The 20,499-nt window shown below is 50.1% G+C and overlaps 1 protein-coding gene across 1 annotated transcript; it reads right to left on the reverse strand.

Moving 5' to 3' along the window:
• Positions 1 to 1,539: 1,539 nt before the first annotated feature.
• On the reverse strand, positions 1,540 to 18,612 carry LOC144606393 (adenine phosphoribosyltransferase-like). Its single transcript, XM_078422434.1, has 6 exons — positions 18,473 to 18,612; positions 14,589 to 14,712; positions 11,141 to 11,234; positions 5,337 to 5,483; positions 3,148 to 3,243; positions 1,540 to 1,700 (listed from the first exon to the last, which is right to left on the reverse strand). Exons 2-6 carry the CDS (start codon positions 14,709 to 14,711, stop codon positions 1,540 to 1,542), a joined length of 621 nt encoding a protein of 206 aa, XP_078278560.1. The 5' UTR covers position 14,712; positions 18,473 to 18,612.
• Positions 18,613 to 20,499: the final 1,887 nt, after the last annotated feature.

Here is a 20,499-nt window from a genome sequence, read left to right on the forward strand (position 1 = left end):
CCAGAGATGCTGCCTGTCCCGCTGAGTTACTCCAGCATTTTTTGTCTGGACTCTGAGGGGACTTTGGGTATATTACCAGGAGCTGAAGGGAAGGCAATCAAGTGGGGCTGTAAAAGGATGTTTAGTTTAGTTTTAGAGATACAGCACGGAAACAGGCCCTTCGGCCCACCGAGTCCACACAATGACCAACGATCCCCGCACATTAACACTATCCCACACACACTAGGGACAATTTACACATGCACAAAGCCAATTAAGCTACAAACCTGTACGCCTTTGGAGTGTGGGAGGAAACCGAAGATCTCGGAGAAAACCCACGCAGGTCATGAGGAGAACGTACAAACTCCGTACAGACAGCACCTGTCGTTTAGGGTAGCAACCCGCCTCCCGGCCCGGGCGGCCGCCATTAGTGGAGCGGGAGCACGTGGCCGCTGGCTGGGTGAGGTCACGTGGGGCGCGGGGCGGTGATGTCACCTTGTCCTGTATTTGGGAGGGAGATAGTTGGCAACCCTATTAATCAATGACAATGGTGGAGGGAGACACAATAGTGGCATGTCAGAGATGTTTGGTTGGGCATGTGGATATGCGGGGAATGAAGAAATTTGTTTTAGGTTAGATTAGAGATACTGTACGGAAACAGGCCCTTCGGCCCACCATGTCCGTGCCGTCCAGCGATTCCCACACATTAACACTATCCTACACACACCGAGGACAATTTTTACATTTACCAAGCCATACCTACATACCTGTACATCCTTGGAGTGTGGGAGGAAACTGAAGACCTTGGAGAAAACCCACGCAGGTCACGGGGAGAACGTTCAGACTCCGTACAGACAGCGCCCGTAGTCGGGATCGAACCCGGGTCTCTGGCGCTGCAAGTGCTGTAAGGCAGCAACTCTACCGCTGCGCCACCGTGACCGTCCATATATGGATTATTGATTTTGGCATCATGCTCAGCACGAACATTGTGGGCCGAATGGCCTGTTCCTGTGCTGTACTGTTCTGTTCTGTTCTACGTTCCAATGAATGATTAACAAAGTCTCTCGTTCTGCAGCACAGCCCAAGAAATAAAGGACCCTTTCTCAAACATCTTTTACCTGTTGGTGGGCAAGTTGGACCGAAGAGTCTGTTTCCACGCTGTACCACTCCATGACTTTATTACATAGGGCGGCACGGTGGCGCAGCGGTAGAGTTGCTGCCTTACAGCGCCGGAGTCCCGGGTTCGATCCCGACTACGGGTGCTGTCTGTATGGAGTTTGTACGTTCTCCACGTGACCTGCGTGGGCTTTCTCCTGTCTTCAGTTTCCTCCCACACTCCAAAGACGTACAGGGTTGTAGGCTAATTGGCTTGGTATAAATGTAAAAACATGTCCCTAGTGTGTGTAGGGTTAGTGTTAGTGCACGGGGATCGCTGGTCGGCGCGGACCCGGTGGGCCGAAGGACCTGTTTCCGCGCTGTATCTCTAAAACTAAAACTGAAACTAAAACTTTCTATCTCTTGAGTCCCGATCAATAAAAGAGAGACTTTGAGATGGATATTTCACTTGGGTTTATTGACCTGAGTCCCAAAGTCTTTGAAGCTCTCCAGGTACTTGTTGTTAAACTGAGGCTGCAAGAAGTCGGGCACACAGGTTGAACATTTGTACTTCTCTTTGATCTGCCTCCCTCCCTCCGTGTCTTCAATGCAAATCGCAGCGATCCCTGTGAAGGCAACAAGAACATAATAGAGGTGAGGGAGTCTGAAGAAGGGTCTCAACCAGAAACGTCACCAAACCTTTTTGTCCGGAGATGCTGCCTGACCCGCTGAGTTACCCCAGCACTCTGTGAAACGTCACCTATCCATGTTCTCCACAGATGCTGCCTGACCCGCTGAGTTACTCCAGCACTCTGTGAAACGTCACCTATCCATGTTCTCCACAGATGCTGCCTGAGCCGCTGAGTTACTCCAGCACTCTGTGAAACGTCACTTATCCATGTTCTCCACAGATGCTGCCTGACCCGCTGAGTTACTCCAGTACTCTGTGTCTATCTTCGGTGTAAACCAGCACCTGTTGTTCCTTCCTACACATGTCTTTTGTTTAGTTTAGTTTATTCTATTTAAAACAAGGAGCCACAGTTTAAGAATAAGCGGTCGGCCATTTAGGACGGAGATGAGGAAAAACTTTTTCACTCAGAGAGTTGTGAATCTGTGGAATTCTCTGCCTCAGAAGGCAGTGGAGGCCAATTCTCTGAATGCATTCAAGAGAGATCCAGATAGAGCTCTTAATGATAGCGGAGTCAGGGGGTATGGGGAGAAGGCAGGAACGGGGCACTGATTGTAGCTGATCAGCCATGATCACAGTGAATGGCGGTGCTGGCTTACTCCTTACGAATGGCCTACTCCTTACGAGGTACAATGAAAAGCTTTTGTTGCCTGCTAACTAGTCAGCGAAAAGATTATAGATGATTACAATTGGGCCGTCCACAGTGTACAGATCCTGTACATGATAAAGGGAATAACGTTCAGTGCAAGATAAAGTCCAGTAAAGTCAGATCAAAATGGTGCAAGGGTCTCCAGTGAGGTAGATAGTAATCCAGTACTGCTCACTGGTCGCTGGTAGAATGATCCAATTGCCTGCACTGGTGAACGCAAGCTGAAGTCCCCATTCCTCTCCATAATATTAGTTTAGTTTAAAGATACAGTGCGGAAACAGGCCCTTCGGCCCACTGAGTCCGCGCCGACCAGCGATCCCCGCACACTAACACTATCCTACGCACACTGGGGACAAATTACAATTTTATCGAAGGCATTTAACCCACAAACCTGCACGTCTTTGGAGTGTGGGAGGAAACCGGAGCACCCGGAGAAACCAAACAGGGTCACGGGGAGAACGTACAAACTCCGTACAGACAGCACCCGTAGTCAGAATCGAATCGGGGTCTCTGGCGCTGTGAGGCAGCAACTCTATCGCTGCACCACTGCGCCGCCTATAATTGATTGATAGAAGAAGGGTCTCGACCCGAAATGTCACCCATTCCTTCTATCCTTAGATGCCTGTCCCGCTGAGTTACTCCAGCATTTTGTATCTGTCTTCGGTGTAAACCTGCATCTGCAGTTCCTTCCTGCGCATATAATTGATTGATGATTGACCCAGTGTTTCCACCCTACCTGCTACTGTTCCACCTTCTTGTTCAATGAGTGTTACGGCTGCCTTCATTGTTCCCCCCGTCTCCACCCATTGATCCACCACCAGGATTCGCAAACCTGAAATAATAATGATGTGCAAAGTATTTTATTAAGTTATCTCTCCCGTTCCTTGCCTTGCTGGAAGGTACAAATGAGAGCAATGGCCGACCGTGTAATGATACCTTATGTTCATTGACAGAGTCACGTGGCACGGTTGGCACGGTGGCGCAGCGGTAGACAATAGACAATAGGTGCAGGAAGAGGCTATTCGGCCCTTCGAGCCAGCGCCACCATTCAATGTGATCATGGCTGATCATTCTCAATCAGTACCCCGTTCCTGCCTTCTCCCCATACGCCCTGACTCCGCTATCCTTAAGAGCTCTATCTAGCTCTCTCTTGAATGCATTCAGAGAATTGGCCTCCACTGCCTTCTGAGGCAGAGAATTCCACACCTTCACCACTCTCTGACTGAAAAAGTTTTTCCTCATCTCAGTTCTAAATGGCCTACCCCTTATTCTTAAACTGTGGCCCCTTGTTCTGGACTCGCCCAACATTGGGAAACATGTTTCCTGCCTCTAACGTGTCCAACCCCTTAATAATCTTATACGTTTCGATAAGATCCCCTCTCATCCTTCTAAATTCCAGTGTATACAAGCCTAGTCGCTCCAGTCTTTCAACATATGACAGTGCCGCCATTCCGGGAATTAACCTAGTAAACCTACGCTGCACGCCCTCAATAGCAAGAATATCCTTCCTCAAATTTGGAGACCAAAACTGCACACAGTACTCCAGGAGCGGTCTCACTAGGGCCCTGTACAACTGCAGAAGGACCTCTTTGCTCCTATACTCAACTCCTCTTGTTATGAAGGCCAACATTCCATTGGCTTTCTTCACTGCCTGCTGTACCTGCATGTTTCCTTTCAGTGACTGATGCACTAGGACACCCAGATCTCGTTGTACGTCCCCTGTGCCTAGTGGTAGAGTCGCTACCTCACAGCGTCAGAGACCAGATACACTCAGGTTCGATCCCGACTACAGGCGCTGCCTGTACGGAGTTTGTACGTTCTCCCCGTGACCACGTGGGTTTTCTCTGGGTGTGCTGGTTTCCTCCCACACTCCAAAGACGTACGGGTTTGTAGGTTAATTGTCCCTAGTGTGTAGGATAGAACTGTTGTACAGGGTGATCGCTGGTCGGCACTGACTCGATGGGCCTGTTTCCTCACCATATATCTAAACCTAACTAAGCATGCAAACAGGAGTGAGCTTAGTTGATATTACATTTCTTGGCCAGTGAACTACAGTGTACTAGAGTCAAGGGTTGAGAGTGAAGATAGACACAAAAAGCTGGAGTAACTCAGCGGGACAGGCAGCATCTGCCTTAAACATATCCACTGACTTGGCCTCCACAGCCTTCTGTGGCAATGAGTTCCACAGATTCGCCACCCTCTGACTAAAGAAATTCCTCCTCATCTCCTTCCTAAAGGAACGTCCTTTAACTCTGAGGCTGTGCCCTCTGGTCCTGGACTCTCCCACTTGTGGAAACATCCTCTCCACGTCCACTCCAGCCAAGCCTTTCTTTAAAAGACAATTGGACAGATATGTAAATAGAAAGGACTAGGAGAACTCTGGACCCAATACAGGCAGATGGGATGTCCAGTGTACCAACATGGTCAGCATGGATAGGTTGGGCCGAACGGCCTGTTTCCATACTGTATAGCTCTATGAGTTTTTACTTTACTTTAGACTTCGGAGATACAGTATGGAAACAGGCCCACTGAGTCCTACACACATTGTTTTAAATGGAAGCCAATTAACCTGGGTATTTATTTCACAAAATGCTGGAGTAACTCAGCAGGTCAGGCAGCATCTCAGGAGAGAAGGAATGGTTGACGTTTCGGGTCGAGACCCTTCTACAAACCTACAAAGCTGCACGTCTTTGGAGTGTGGGAGGAAACCGGAGCACCCGGAGAAAACCCACGCAGGTCACGGGGAGAACGTACAAACTCCGCACAGACAGCACCCGTGGTCGGGATGGAACCCGGGGTTCTCCGGCGCTGTGAGGCAGCAACTCTACCGCTGCGCCACCGTGCCGCCCTGTGACTCTTTGAATGTGAGTCAGTGACTTCCACGTGCTAGGAATACTGTGAAGTTGCGCGTGACGTTGTACCGACCTGCCCTAACCACATCGTCACGCATCTCCAACATCTTCTGTCGACCGGTGTAGTCAGTGTAGGCCGTGCTCCTGGTGGCCACACACAGGTGACCTTCCTTCCGTACCGTCACAAACCCTTTCCCAAGGCTGTGGGCAATGGCCGCTCCTGGAATGACGCAAAATATGTCAAAGACAGACCCCCCCCAAAATGCTGGAGTCACTCAGCGGGACAGGCAGCATCTGTGGAGAGAAGATAGACACAGAGTGCTGGAGTAACTCAGCGGGACAGACAGCATCTCTGGAGAGAAGATAGACACAAAATGCCGGAGTTACTCAGCAGGTCGGGCAGCATCTCTAGAGAAAAAGGAATAGGTGACGTTTCGGATCGAGACCCTTCTTCAGAACTGCAGGTGCTGTTTTTGTACCGAAGATGGACACAGAATGCTGGAGTTACTCAGTGGGTCGGGCAGCATCTCTGGAGAAAAAGGAATAGGTGACATTTCGGGTCGGATCATTTCTTCAGTCTAGGGAGCCTTCATGTGGAGCCCTTTTATTTTAGAGTAATGTAGTGATTCTCCATCAAGGATTTCAAGGAGAAGTTTAGTTTAGTTTGAGCTAGACACGAAACGCTGGAGTAACTCAGCTGGACAGGTAGCATCTCTGGAGAGAAGGAATGGGTGACGTTTCGGGTTGAGACCCTTCTTCAGACTCACCCGAAATGTCACCCATTAACTTCTCTCCAGAGTTGCTGCCTGACCCGCTGAGTTACTCCAGCATTTTGTGTCCATCTTCAGTGTAAAGCAGCATCTGCAGTTCCTTCCGACAAATAAAATATGTGCATTTTATTTGTAGGAAGCCCAGCGGTATGAACATTGACTTCTCCAACTTTAGATAGTCCCTCTGTCCCTCTCTTCCCCTCCCCCTTCCCAGTTCTCCCTCTATCTTCCTGTCTCCACCTATATCCTTCCTTTGTCCCGCCCCCCTGACATCAGTCTGAAGAAGGGTCTCGACCCGAAACGTCACCCATTCCTTCTCTCCTCAGATGCTGCCTGACCCGCTGAGTTACTCCAGCATTTTGTGAATAAATACCTTCGATTTGTACCAGCATCTGCAGTTATTTTCTTACAAATAAAATATGGCAAATTTGTCAAAGGCAGGAGAATGGGGTTGAGAGGGGAAAATAGGTCAGCCATGTTTGAATGGCAGAGTAGACTAAATGGGCTGAATGGCCTAGTTCTGCTCCTATGTCTTATGGTCTTATGATCTAAAGCGATCTGGATCTGAGTGTTTGGGTGTCGGGGGTTATGGGGAGAAGGCGGGAGAATGGGTTTGAGAGGGAGAGATAGAAAAGCCATGATCGAATGGCGGATAGACTCGATGGGCTGAACGGTCTTACTCTGCTCCTACAACTCATGAACTCATGAGCGGAGACACGAGAGACTGTGGAATCTTGTCTGAAACTACAAAGTGCTGGAGGAACTCAATAGGTCAGGCAGCATCTGTGGATGCAATGGACAGATGATTTTATCCTTTAGAATTTAGAGATGCAGCGCGGAAATAGGCCCTTCGGCCCACTGAGTCCGCGCCGCCCAGCCATCACCCTGTACACTAGCACTGTCCTACACACTGGGGACAATTTACAGTTTGGTCCATCAACCTACAAACCTGCACGTCTTTGGAATGTGGGAGGAAACCGGAGCGCCCGTAGAAAGCCCACGCAGGTCACGGGGAGAACGTACAAACTCTGTACAGACAGCGCCCGTAGTTAGGATTGAACCCAGAGTTCTGGCGCTGTGAGGCAGCAACTCTACTGTCCAAATTGTTAAATTCACATCTTCTGTCTTCACTCTCCCTCAGAGAAAAGGAATAGGTGACGTTTCGGATCAAGATGTTAGATAGAGCTCTAGGGGGCTCGCGGAATCAAGGGGTATGGGGAGAAGGCAGGCACGGGTTACTGGTTGTGGATGATCAGCCATGATCACAATGAATGGCGGTGCTGGCTCGAAGGGCCGAATGGCCTCCTCCTGCACCCATTTTCTATGTTTCTGTATCTATGAGACCCTTCTTCCGACCCTATTCCTTCTCTCCAGAGATGCTGCCTGACCCGCTGAGTTACTCCAGCTGCTTGTGTGTAAGATTATTAAGGGGTTGGACACGTTAGAGGCAGGAAACATGTTCCCAATGTTGGGGGAGTCCAGAACAAGGGGCCACAGTTTAAGAATAAGGGGTGGGCCATTTGGAACGGAGATGAGGAAAAACCTTTTCAGTCAGAGAGTTGTGAATCTGTGGAATTCTCTGCCTCAGAAGGCAGTGGAGGCCAATTCTCTGAATGCATTCAAGAGAGAGCTGGATAGAGCTCTTAAGGACAGCGGAGTCAGGGGGTATGGGGAGAAGGCAGGAATGGGGTACTGATTGAGAACGATCAGCCATGATCACATTGAATGGCGGTGCTGGCTCGAAGGGCCGAATGGCCTCCTTCTGCACCTATTGTATATTGCCTATTCTGTCTGCCATCGGTTTACACCAGCATCTGCAGTTCCTTCCTACACAAGTGTACAGTCCTGGCCTTGTGCCTGTCCTCCAAATGGAAGATCAGTTGTTGCACTTAACACATTAATTAATGTCAGTGCCTTGGCAACACGGCTTTCTTCACCACAACAGCTTGTGTTTGTACAGCATCTTTCATATGGTAAAACATCCCAAGGCATTTCACAGGAACATTATCAAGCAACATTTGACAAAGCCACAGTTAGGCATTTCATTACAGAGGACCAAAACCTTGCCTTAAACAGTTTATATTCTGTGTCCACGCTCCCCTCCCCATCTCTGTACACCTCCCGACTCCGAATGTCACATTTCCCTTCTATACTGAAGAAAGACTCAAAATGCTGGAGTAACTCAGCAGGACAGGCAGCATCTCTGGAGAGAAGGAATGGGTGACGTTTTGGCTCAAGACCCTTCTTCAGACTGAGAGTTTCGGTCTTACCAACAACTAGAGAGCAGTCCTAAGCTACCATCTACCTCATTGGAGACCCCCAGACTATCTTTGATCAGACTTTACCTTTTTCACGCTATTCCTTTATCATGTATCTGTACACTGTGGATTGTAAGCATGTATTGTCTGTCTACTGACTGCGCTAGCACGCAACAAAAGCTTTTCACTGTACCTCGGTACACGTGACAATAAACTAAAATGACCTAAACTGAACATTATTCAGTATAAGAAGATAACTGCAGATGCTGGTACAAATCGAAGGTATTTATTCACAAAATGCCGCAGTAACTCAGCAGGTCAGGCAGCATCTCGGGAGAGAAGGAATGGGTGACGTTTCGGGTCGAGACCCTTCTTCAGACTGATGTCAGGGGGGCGGGACAAAGGAAGGATATAGGTGGAGACGGGAAGATAGAGGGAGATCTGGGAAGGAGGAGGGGACGGGAGGGACAGAGGAACTATCTAAAGTTCCTCTAAAGTTCTATCTAAACATTATTCACTTTATTTCCATTATCACCTTGGTACACAGTGACATGGTGGCACAGCGGTAGAGTCGCTGCCTCACAGCGTTCGAGCCCGACTACGGGCGCTGTCTGTACGGAGTTTGCACGTTCTCCCCATGACCTGCGTGGGTTTCCTCCCACACTCCAAAGACGTGCAGGTTTGTAGGTTAATTGGCTTGGTATAATTATAAATTGTCCCTGGTGTGTGTAACATATAACATATAACAACTACAGCATGGAAACAGGCCTGTCCGGCCCTACCAGTCCACGCCGACCATTCTCCCTGACCTAGTCTCATCTACCTGCACTCAGACCATAACCCTCCAATCCCCTCCTATCCATATACCTATCCAATTTACTCTTAAATAATAAAATCGAGCCAGCCTCCACCACTTCCACCGGAAGCCCATTCCATACAGCCACAACCCTCTGAGTAAAGAAGTTCCCCCTCATGTTACCCCTAAACCTTTGTCCCTCAATTCTGAAGCTATGTCCCCTTGTTGGAATCTTCCCCACTCTCAAAGGGAAAAGCCTACCCACGTCAACTCTGTCCGTCCCTCTCATAATTTTAAAAACCTCTATCAAGTCCCCCCTCAACCTTCTACGCTCCAAAGAATAAAGACCCAACCTGTTCAACCTCTCTCTGTAGCCTAAGTGCTGAAACCCAGGCAACATTCTAGTAAATCTCCTCTGTACCCTCTCCATTTTGTCGACATCCTTCCTATAATTTGGCGACCAGAACTGCACACCATACTCCAGATTCGGCCTCACCAATGCCCTGTACAATTTCAACATTACATCCCAACTTCTATACTCGATGCTCTGATTTATAAAGGCAAGCATACCAAACGCCTTCTTCACCACCCTAGGATAGTGTTAGTGTGCGGCGGTCGGCGGGGAATCACTAAACTAATCTAAACAAATCTAAACTAAACGGGGCAATAGACTAAACTAAAAAACTCAGAACTAAAACCTGTCCTTTGTCTCCAGAGATGCTGCCTGACCCGCTGAGTTACTCCAGTGCCATGTGTCTATCTCGCGTATAAACCAGCATCTGCGGTTCTTTGATTGTACATTCTGTTTGGAAGCCAGTTGGCATTAATGCTTCGTCACTGCTTGCTGTGTCTCACTCTCACACCGTGAGTTTGTGTGGCCGCGACGTCGATCCTTGGAGGCATTAGAGTGAGTTCACCGTTAAAACTGTGAAGGGGGAGAAAAATAATAACAGCGTGGCTGTTTATCGTGGGATGAAACAGTGCCTTAGTTGAGTAACTAACTGCATGCCGATCACTAACTCCCTGGAGAACTTCTTCAGTCTGAAGAAGGGTCTCGACCCAAAACGTCACCCATTCCTTCTCTCCCGAGATGCTGCCTGACCTGCTGAGTTACTCCGGCATTTTGTGAATAAATACCTTCGATCTGTACCAGCATCTGCAGTTATTTTCTTACACCAACTCCCTGGGAGTTCCTTGCTGTTCACAGCTTCAGAAAAACTTGTGAATGGGAGCTGAGGGTCATCAATCACCCTGGCAACTGGGCCAGCGTCCACCATGCTGCTGACTTTATGTTGGCGGAGGAAAAAAAACCTGCAGATGCTGGTTTCAATCGAAGGTAGACACGAAATGCTGGAGTAACTCAGCGGGTCAGGCAGCATCTCTGGAGAGAAGGAATGGGTGACGTTTCAGGTCGAGGCCCTTCTTCCGACTGGTGTTGGGGTAGGACCGCCCTTGTCCCGTATTAGGGGTGCGCTGTAGGCCCAGATGCAGTAGGCCCAGATGCAGTAGGCCCAGATGCAGTAGGCCCAGATGCAGTAGGCCTGGACACTGGAGGCCCGGACACTGTAGGCCCGGACACTGTAGGCCCGGACACTGTAGGCCCGGACACTGTAGGCCCGGACACTGTAGGCCCGGACACTGTAGGCCCGGACACTGTAGGCCCGGACGGTGTAGGCCCGGACGGTGTAGGCCCGGACACTGTAGGCCCGGACACTGTAGGCCCGGACACTGTAGGCCCGGACACTGTAGGCCCGGACACTGTAGGCCCGGACGGTGTAGGCCCGGACAGTGTAGGCCCGGACAGTGTAGGCCCGGGTGCAGCCTAACGGAGGTTGCGTAGCAACCCCCCTCCCGACCCGGGCGGCTGCCATTGGTGGAGCGGGAGCACGTGGGGTCACATGGGGTGCGGGGCGGTGACGTCACCTCGTCCCTTATTTGGGAATGAGATAGTTGGTAGCTCCAGTTGGCGCGGACTCGGTGGGCCGAAGGGCCTGTTTCCGCGCTGTATCTCTAAACTAAACTGAACAAATAATAAAAGATGGCGGCAACATACCAAGTATGAAACCCATTGCATCGATCCCCGCTACGAGGTCTATGCTGTCGTTTTGGAATGGACGGACCAAGTCTTCAACACAGTCCTGAAGGGCCTTAAAAAGGAACAAAAGAGGAATATTTAATGACCTTCCAGGACATGAAGCTGATATCACATCGATACTGGCGTTCCCGATGTGAACGTCAGCAAGACCAGACGTAGACTCGCCGACCATAGAAACATGGAAAATAGGTGCAGGAGGAGGCCATTCTGCCCTTCGAGCCAGCACCGCCATTCAATATGATCATGGCTGATCATTCACAATCCGTACCCCGCTTCTGCCTTCTCCCCATATCCCTTTGATTCTGTTTCGCTGAATTCCCCCACTCTCAGTCTGCCAAGGCCGACATGATCTCCCGGTTGCTCCTCCTTCCCATTCCCACACAGACCTTTCTATCCTGGGCCTCCTCCACTGTCAGAGTGAGGCCTCACCTAAACTGGGGGAACAGGGCCTCATATTTCGCTTGGGCAGCTTACACCCCAGCGGTATGAACATTATTGGAGTCATACTGCTTGGAAACAGGCCCTTCGGCCCAACTTGCCCACACTGGCCAACATATCCCAGCTACACTAGTCCCACTTGCCTGCGTTTGGCCCATATCCCTCCAAACCTGTCCTATCCATGTAACTGTCTAACTGCTTCTTAAACGTTGGGATAGTCCCTGCCTCAGCTACCTCCTCCGGCAGCTCGTTCCATACACCTACCACCCTTTGCGTGAAAAAGTTACCCCCTCAGATTCCTATTAAATCTTACCGCCTTCACCTTAAGTCCTCTGGTCCTCGATCCCCCCCACTCTGTGCGTCAAGCCCGATTTATTCCTGTCATGATTTTTCCCATTACTTTCAGTCTGAAAAAGGCTCCCAACTAGGGTTGCCAACTGTCCCGTATTAGCCGGGACGTCCCGTATTTTGGGCTAAATTTGTTTGTCCCGTACGGGACCGCCCTGGTCCCGTATTAGGCCGCTGTCGGCCGGGACGCTGCGGCGTGGGGGCCGCAGTGGGCCCGGACAGTGTAGACTAATGGAGCGTGTTCGGGGAGTGGGGCCGAGTGTGTTCGCCTGACGGAGGTTGCGTAGCAGCCCGCCTCCCGACCTGGGCGGCCGCCATTGGTGCAGCGGGAGCACGTGGCCGGTGGGCTGGGTGAGGTCACGTGGGGCGCGGGGCGGTGACGCCACCTTGTCCCGTATTGGGGAGTGAGATGGTTAGCAACCCCTAGTCACCAACTGACGTCCATTACAAACCGCCTGACTGCCACACTTATCTTGACTAGACTTCTCCCCACTCTGAAAGGCAGATGGATCCTAACCTGAAACGTCACCCATTCCTTCTCTCCAGAGATACCGCCTGACCTGCTGAGTTACTCCAGCAATTTGTGTCTATCAAAATTGATAAAGATCTTTTTGCTGGAATACTAAGATGGTTTGAACTTCCTTCCCGGTGACACAGTAGGTGGATAGGAACAAGCGGAGTTAAACACAGAGTGCTGGAGTAACTCAGCGGGTCAGGCAGCATCTTATCGAAACATGCAAGATTATTAAGGGGTTGGACACGTTAGAGGCAGGAAACATGTTCCCAATGTTGGGGGAGACAAGAACCTGGGGCCACAGTTTAAGAATAAGGGGTAGGCCATTTAGAACAGAGAGTTGTGAATCTGTGGAATTCTCTGCCTCAGAAGGCAGTGGAGGCCAATTCTCTGAATGCATTCAAGAGAGAGCTAGATAGAGCTCTTAAGGATAGCGGAGTCAGGGGGTATGGGGAGAAGGCAGGAACGGGGTACTGATTGAGAATGATCAGCCATGATCACATTGAATGGTGGTGCTGGCTCGAAGGGCCGAATGGCCTCCTCCTGCACCTATTGTCTATTGTCTATCTCTGGAGACCGTGGATAGATGATGTTTCGTGTCACAAACTTTCTTCTTGAGCTCGAACTTTGTGTTGAGCTCAAGATTCCAACATCTGCAGTTCCTCGTATCTCCACAAGGGAGTGTTGGTCGTCTCTTCAAGCCTGTTCCACCATTCAATCATACTCAGTTTAGTTTAGTTTCGACATACAGTGGGGAAACAGGCCCTTCGGCCCACCGAGTCCACGCCGACCAGCGATCCCCGCACACTCACGCTATCCTACACAGACTTGGGACAGTTTACAATTTTCACTGAAGCCTATTAATCCACAAACCTGCACGTCTTTGGAGTGCGGGAGGAAACCGGAGCGCCCGGAGAAAAGCCACGCGGGTCACGGGGAGAACGTTCAAACTCCCCACAGACAGCGCCCGTAGTCGGGATCGAACCCGGGTCTCTGGCGCCGCGAGGCAGCGACTCTACCGCTGGCCTTTCATGGGTGTATACGAATGGGAGTGAATTCAGATGGGCACATCATCTTGAATACCCCTGTCCCAACCTGTCCACAGCACCTGCAGATGAAGAACTCTACAAATGTTGCAAAGAAATAGCGTTGAGACTTATTTTCTTCTGCTAAAACCATGGAAGAAGGGACTGTGCCAATGTAGATGAACCCCACGCTCTCCAAATGTTGATTAGACACAGCAACCTAACATATATGAATGTAGATGACTAGAACATAGAACATAGAACAGTACAGTACTTGAACAGGCCGTTCGGCCCACAATGTCTGTGCCGAACATGATGCCAAGACCATCACTTATCTATCTTGGCAGAAACAAGAAAACTGCAGATGCTGTTTTACACAAAAGACAGACACAAAGTGCTGGAGTAACTCAGCAGGACAGGCAGCATCTCTGGAGAGAAGGGATGGGTGACGTTTCGGGTCGAGACCCTTCTTTCAGATTGTGTGTCATCGAGGGAACCGACCTGTACATTTTACATTTTCCTTGATGACCATCCCCTTTGATCTTTCGTTTTCACACCTTACCCTTCCATATCTCTATGCCCCCCTCTCCCCTGACTCTCAGTCTGAAGAAGGGTCTCAACCCGAAACATCGCCCATTCCTTCTCTCCAGAGATGCTGCCTGTCCCATAGAAACGTAGAAAATAGGTGCAGGAGGAGGAGGCCATTTGGCTCTTCGAGCCAGCACCGCCATTCATTGTGATCATGGCTGATCATCCACAATCAGTAACCCGTGCCTGCCTTCTCCCTTGATTCCACTAGCCCCCAGAGCTCTGAGTTACTCCAGAGCATTTTGTGTCTATCTTCGGTGTAAGCCAGCATCTGCAGTTCCTTCCATTCATTCGTTCTCTATCGCTCTCTCTCTCTCGTTTTCCCTCACCCCCTGACTCTCTAAAGAAGTCTGAAGAAGGGTCTCTCGACCCGAAACATCGTACCTCTTTCTCTCCAGAGATGCTGCCTGACCCGCTGAGTTACTCCAGAGCATATTGGTGTCTGTCTTCGGTGTCAGCCAGCATCTGCAGTTCCTTCCTACAGGGAGCCTACCTGTTGGTTGCAGTAGAGCCTGGAGGGGTCGAGCCAGGCGTAGCGTGGGCCCTTGACGTTGGGGGCCATGAGAGCCAGGTACCATCCTGGACCACACTCCGGTGGGGTGGCCAATCCAGCCATGCTGGAGAAGGAAGCAAAGAGGAATCAATGTACGTGTAGACGTGTGGAGTCTGTGGCCAAGTGGGTTTCCCCCAGGTGCCCCACTTTCCTTCCACATCCCAAAGACGTGCTGGTCTGTACGTTAATTGCCCTGTGGTAAAATTGCCCCTTTTGGTTTGCTCATTGTCACGTGTACCGAGGTACAGTGAAAAGCATTTTTGTCGCGTGCTAACCAGTCAATGAAAAGACGATACGCGACTACAATCTTGCCGCCCACAGTTTAGTTTAGTTTAGTTAATCGGCACGTGTATTGAGGTACAGTGAAAAGCATTTTTGTTGTGCGCTATAGTGAAAAAAACTATACATGATTACAGGATAAAGGGGATAACGTTTAGTGCAAGATAATATCCAGCGAAGTCCAATTAAAGCTGGTTCCAGGGTCTACGAGTGGGAACCTGGGTCTCTGGCGCTGCAAGACAGCGACTCTACCGCTGATCCACCGTGCCACTCTTCTACTCTCCTTCCCCCCCCCCCCTCTCCACTACTTAAAACACACTTGCTTTCTCACTTTTCCTGTTCTGACACTGTGTCAAAAACCCGAATCATCATTTCCTCCCTCCACAGAGGCTGCCTGACCTGCTGAGTGTTTCCGGCTTTTTATTTCAGATTTCTAAAATCTGCGTTGCTGTTGCTTTGACCCATGCCTTCACAAACCTCCTCATCATTACACAAGTCAACTAATTGCAATTGGTTCCCCCTCAGTTACCGAGGGAGCGCCTTTGATCAATCAGTCCGAAGAAGGGTCTCGACCCGAAACGTCACCCATTCCTTGTCTCCGGAGATGCTGCCTGACCCGCTGAGTTACTCCAGCATTTTGTGTCTACCTTTGATCAATGTTTAGTTTAGTTTAGGTTAGTTTATTGTCACGTGTACCGAGGTACAGTGAAAAGCTTTTGTTGCGTACTAACCAGTCAGCGGAAAGACAATACATGATTACAATCGAGCCGTCCACAGTGAACAGATACAGGATATAGGGAATAACGTTTAGTGCGATATAAAGTACAGCAAAGTCCGATTAAAGATTTAAAGATAGTCCAAGGGTCTCCAATGCACCAATGGATAGAACGTAGAACATAGATTTTTAGATTTAGAGACACAGCGCGGAAACAGGCCCTTCGGCCCTCCGAGTCCACGCCGCCCAGCGATCCCCGCACACTAACACTATCCTACACACACTTGGGACAGTTTTTACATTTTACCCATTCAATTAACCTACAAACCTGTACGTCTTTGGAGTGTGGGAGGAAACCGAAGGTCTCGGAGAAAACCCACGCAGGTCACGGGGAGAACGTACAAACTCCGTACAGACGGCGCCCGTAGTCAGGATCGAACCTGAGTCTCAGGCGCTGCGTTCGCTGTAGGGCAGCAACTCTACTGCTGCGCCACCGTGCTGCACAGCACAACTGTATCGCACAGGAACAGGCCCTTCGGCCCATAATGCTTGTGCCAAACATGGTGCCAACTTACAATAATCTCCTCTGCCTGAAAATGACCCATATCCAGAGAGCAGTGCTGAACTACTATCCACCTCATTGGTGACCCTCGGACTATCCTTGGTCGCACTTTGCTGGCTTTACCTTGCGCTAAACGTTATTCCCTTATCATGTATCTGCTCACTGCGGACGGCTCGATTGTAATCGTGTGTTGTCTTTCTGCTGACTGGTTAGCACGCAACACAAGCTTTTCACTGTACCTCGGTACACGTGACACTAAACCAACCAAACCGAACAGATCCATATCCCTCCGTTCCCGCCTATCCATAATTTCTCTGCACATCCATAATTCTAGGCCACTTCCTTACTTTCCCATAAAACTCCATCGATCCTCAGGTCGAACCAAGAACGATCCGCAAAATCAACGACACGCCACTCAATACTCGATGTGTAAAAAAAAAAGTTTGGTTTAGTTTAGTTTAGTTCAGAGAGACAGTGTGGAAACAAGCCCACTGAGTCCGCACTGACCGGTGATCACCCCAAACAGTAGCACTATCCTACGCACACACACACACACCATGGACAACTTACAGAAGCCAATCACCATGTAAACCTGAACTTCTTTGGAGGAAACTGGAGCACAGGGAGTAATCCACGTGTCACGGGGTGAACGTACAAACTCTGTGCTCACAGCGCCTGTAGTCTGGATCCAGCTTGGGTCTCTGGCGCTGTGAGGCAGCAACTCTACCGCCATTCTAAACGTTATTTTGCTTTTGAGACTTCCAACCATTAACACGTGGAATCCCAGTCCTTTATCCACCAGCCTCTGCTTGCAACGTGTCTACCATGTGCCAATTGCCGCAAACATACCTGATTGTTCCTCTTCCTTCTTGTGGGCTATTCCTCGTGATTTATCCTTCTCTCTGGCCTCCCCTTCAAACTATCGGTAAATGATAGTTTCCGTTCGGGAGAGCCTTCTGCTACAACTCTCTTCCTGACCGCACGTGAACGAAAACCAACTCTAGTTTAGTTCAATAAAAGTTACTGGACATTATGACTTGGTTAGTTTGACTCCTCCACTTAGGGGCCACTTTTTTTCGACCATTAGTTAATCTCAGCGCCAGTCGCAAATATAGTTTTTGCTCCACCCATGAAGTCTAAAATAGACCTTAAGGTTATCCAAGACTATCCTGGCTATTGAAAATAATACCGTTAAACCCCCCCCCAAACCACCCCCCCATCTTAAATACAATCATCTCTCATGCCAAGCTCAATAACGATCACAGTAAAAAGTTCACATTTGTGTTATAGCAAACAATTTTGCTTCCTGATCATTTTCCAGCGAATCCAGCGACTCTTAGCCTTGTAATGCGGATAATTTGTGTGGGTCAGCTAGTGTGTGGTTATATTCAGCGGCCGGGTTTTGACACACAAGCTGCCCCTGATCTCCTTACGAGACACTAAATAAGTGCCAGGCAAAGCCGGTCACGTCCCATCAAGGATAGTCCGAGGGCCACCAATGAGGTAGACGGTAGTTCAGGACCGCTCTCTGGTTGTGGTGGGATGGTTCGGTTTTCTGACAACAGCCGGGAAGAAGCTAAAGTCCAGTGAAGTCCAATAAAAGATCGTCTGAGGGTCTCCGAGTGGAATGGGACCTTCAGAACGGCACGGTGGCGCAGCGGTAGAGTTGCTGCCTCGCAGCGCTGGAGATCTGGGTTCGATCCCGACTACGGGTGCTGTCTGTGCGGAGTTTGTACGTTCTCCCCCGTGACCTGCGTGGGTTTTCTCCAAGATCTTCAGTTTCCTCCCACACTCCAAAGACGTACAGGTTTGTAGGTTAATTGGCTTGGTATAGTTGTAAATTGTCCCTAGTGTGTGTAGGGTGGTGTTAGTGCGCGGGGATCGCTGGTCGGCGCGGACTCGGTGGGCCGAAGGGCCTGTTTCCGCGCTGTATCTCTAAACTAAACTAAACTGAACTAAGTTAATGCTAGCTCTCAGTCCTGCCCCACTCTGTGTTTGTATTTGTGTTTCCTCTCACGGGAACATAACTTTAATCAGATACCCCATTTAACTTAGAGACACAGCGTAGCAGAAGGCCCTTCGGCCCACTGAGCCCGTGCCGACCAACGGAGCACCCGGAGAAAGCCCACCTGGTCACAGGGAGAAAGTACAAACTCCGTACAGACAGCACTACAGGCAGCAGTTCTACCCGCTGCATCACCGAGCCGCCCTCTGTGAGCCGTTATAATGACCTGTGCTCCAATGTACAAAATTATTAAAATGGTTTACCTTTCTGGATGTTGAACGCTTGCCAAAAGATATTTCTTTGGTCTTCAAAACTTTTCCCTTGAGAAGATCTCCAATGACACTCTGGCAGTTATGTGAAGCGAGTGTTTGAAGATTGCCTCAGTCTCCTCCTCTTTTTGGAATTTGCCCGTCTGCCTTTTAACCTGTTAACCTGCGAACAAATAAACCAGATAAGTCCATTAACCCTTTGTGCTCTGAGTGGAGATGAGGAGGAATTTCTGTCGCCAGACGATGGTGAATCTGAGCAATTCTTTGCCACCGAGTTGCTGCCTCACAGCGCCAGAGACCCGGGTTCCATCCCGACTACGGGTGCTTGTCTGTGCAGAGTGTGTACGTTCTCCCTGGGACCACGTGGGTTTTCTCCGGGTGCTCCAGTTTCCCGCCACACTCCAAAGATGTGCAGGTTTGTAGGTTAATTGGCCTGTAAATTGTCCCCTAGTGTGTAGGATGTGAAGGAGAGTTAACTTAGAACTAGTGTGAACAGGTAATCGTTGGTCAGCGTGGACTCGGTGAGCGGAAGGGCCTGTTTTCACGCCGTATTTCTAAACTAAACTCAGCGGGTCAGGCAGCATCTCTGGAGAATATGGAGAGGCGGCGTTTCGGGTCGGGACCCTTCCTCGGACATTTCAACGATTAACCAGAGGGTTGGAAATGGGACCCCATGTGTTTAAGGAACACAGGAAACAGGAATTTAGATTTAGAGATACAGCTCGGAAACAGGCCCTTCGGCCCACCGAGTCCGCGCCGCCCAGCGATCCCCGCACACTGACACTATCCTACACACACTAGGGACAATTTTTACATTTGCACAGCCAATTAACCTACAAACCTGCACGTCTTTGGAGTGTGGGAGGAAACCGAAGATCTCGGAGAAAACCCACGCAGGTCACGGGGAGAACGTACAAACTCCGTACAGACGGCGCCCGTAGTCAGGATCGAACCTGAGTCTCCGGCGCTGCATTCGCTGTAAGGCAGCAACTCTACCACTGCGCCACCGTGCCGCCCACTGGAGTAACTCAGAGGATCAGGCAGCATCTCTGGAGAACGTGGACAGGTGACGTTTCGGGTGGGAACATAGTCTCTGTGTGCTGAGGGGAGCACAGGAACCAACACTGGGTAAAACATTGGGAACACCGAAAAATTGGATCGTTGCAAAACAAGGAACTGCAGATGCCTGCTCATGCCAAAGATAGACACAAAGTGCTGGAGTAACGCAGTGGGTCAGGCAGCATCTCTGGAGAAAAAGGATGGGTGATGTTTCTGGTCAGGATCCTTCTTCACAACCCCTCTGCTTTTTCTCCAGAGATGCTGCCTGACCCGCTGAGTAACTCCAGCACTTTGTGTCTAGAATTGGATAGCTTAGTTTGTTCAGAAGTTCATGAGTTCTTGAAGCAGAATTAGGCCAGGCAGCTGATCGAGTCTTTCCCTCTCAACCCCATTCTCCTGCCTTCTCCCCCTCACCCCTGACGCCCGTACTAATCAAGAATCTGGTGCTTCCATTGTCCCAGAGACACGGTGAAAACCATTGCTCTGCATGCCTTCCAGTCAGGACTTACTGCAAGCAGTCACACGATGGTGGAGTAACTCAGCGGTCAGGCAGCATCTCTGGAGAGAAGGAACGGGTAACGTTTCATGGTCGAGACCCTTCTTCGGACTGAGAATCGGGGGGCTGAGGGGTTGGGGGGGAGAGAGACACACACACAGAGTTGAGGAAGGGTACTTACTGCACTCGAGTACAACAGATCCTCTTCTGGAACAGCGCGCAGAGAGTCACAGGTTCACGAGTGACAGGCCATTCGGCCCGTCAAGTCTACTCCGCCATTCAATCGTGGAGTCGCTTCGTTCCAGCGGCATCTTGAGACCGCCACGTCTCTGAGAAGGTACGCCATCTTGCCACCGAGAAGGTCCGATCTTGGCGCAAGGAGATGAGCAGATCCTGGGTGAGGTAGCGGTCCGCAGGATGGACTGCACTGGACCCACCCGCTCGCTCGCTCTCCCCGCGGCTGTCG

This window comes from Rhinoraja longicauda, chromosome 26 (genome assembly GCF_053455715.1).
Source record: "Rhinoraja longicauda isolate Sanriku21f chromosome 26, sRhiLon1.1, whole genome shotgun sequence".
NCBI classification, from domain to species: Eukaryota; Metazoa; Chordata; class Chondrichthyes; order Rajiformes; family Arhynchobatidae; genus Rhinoraja; species Rhinoraja longicauda.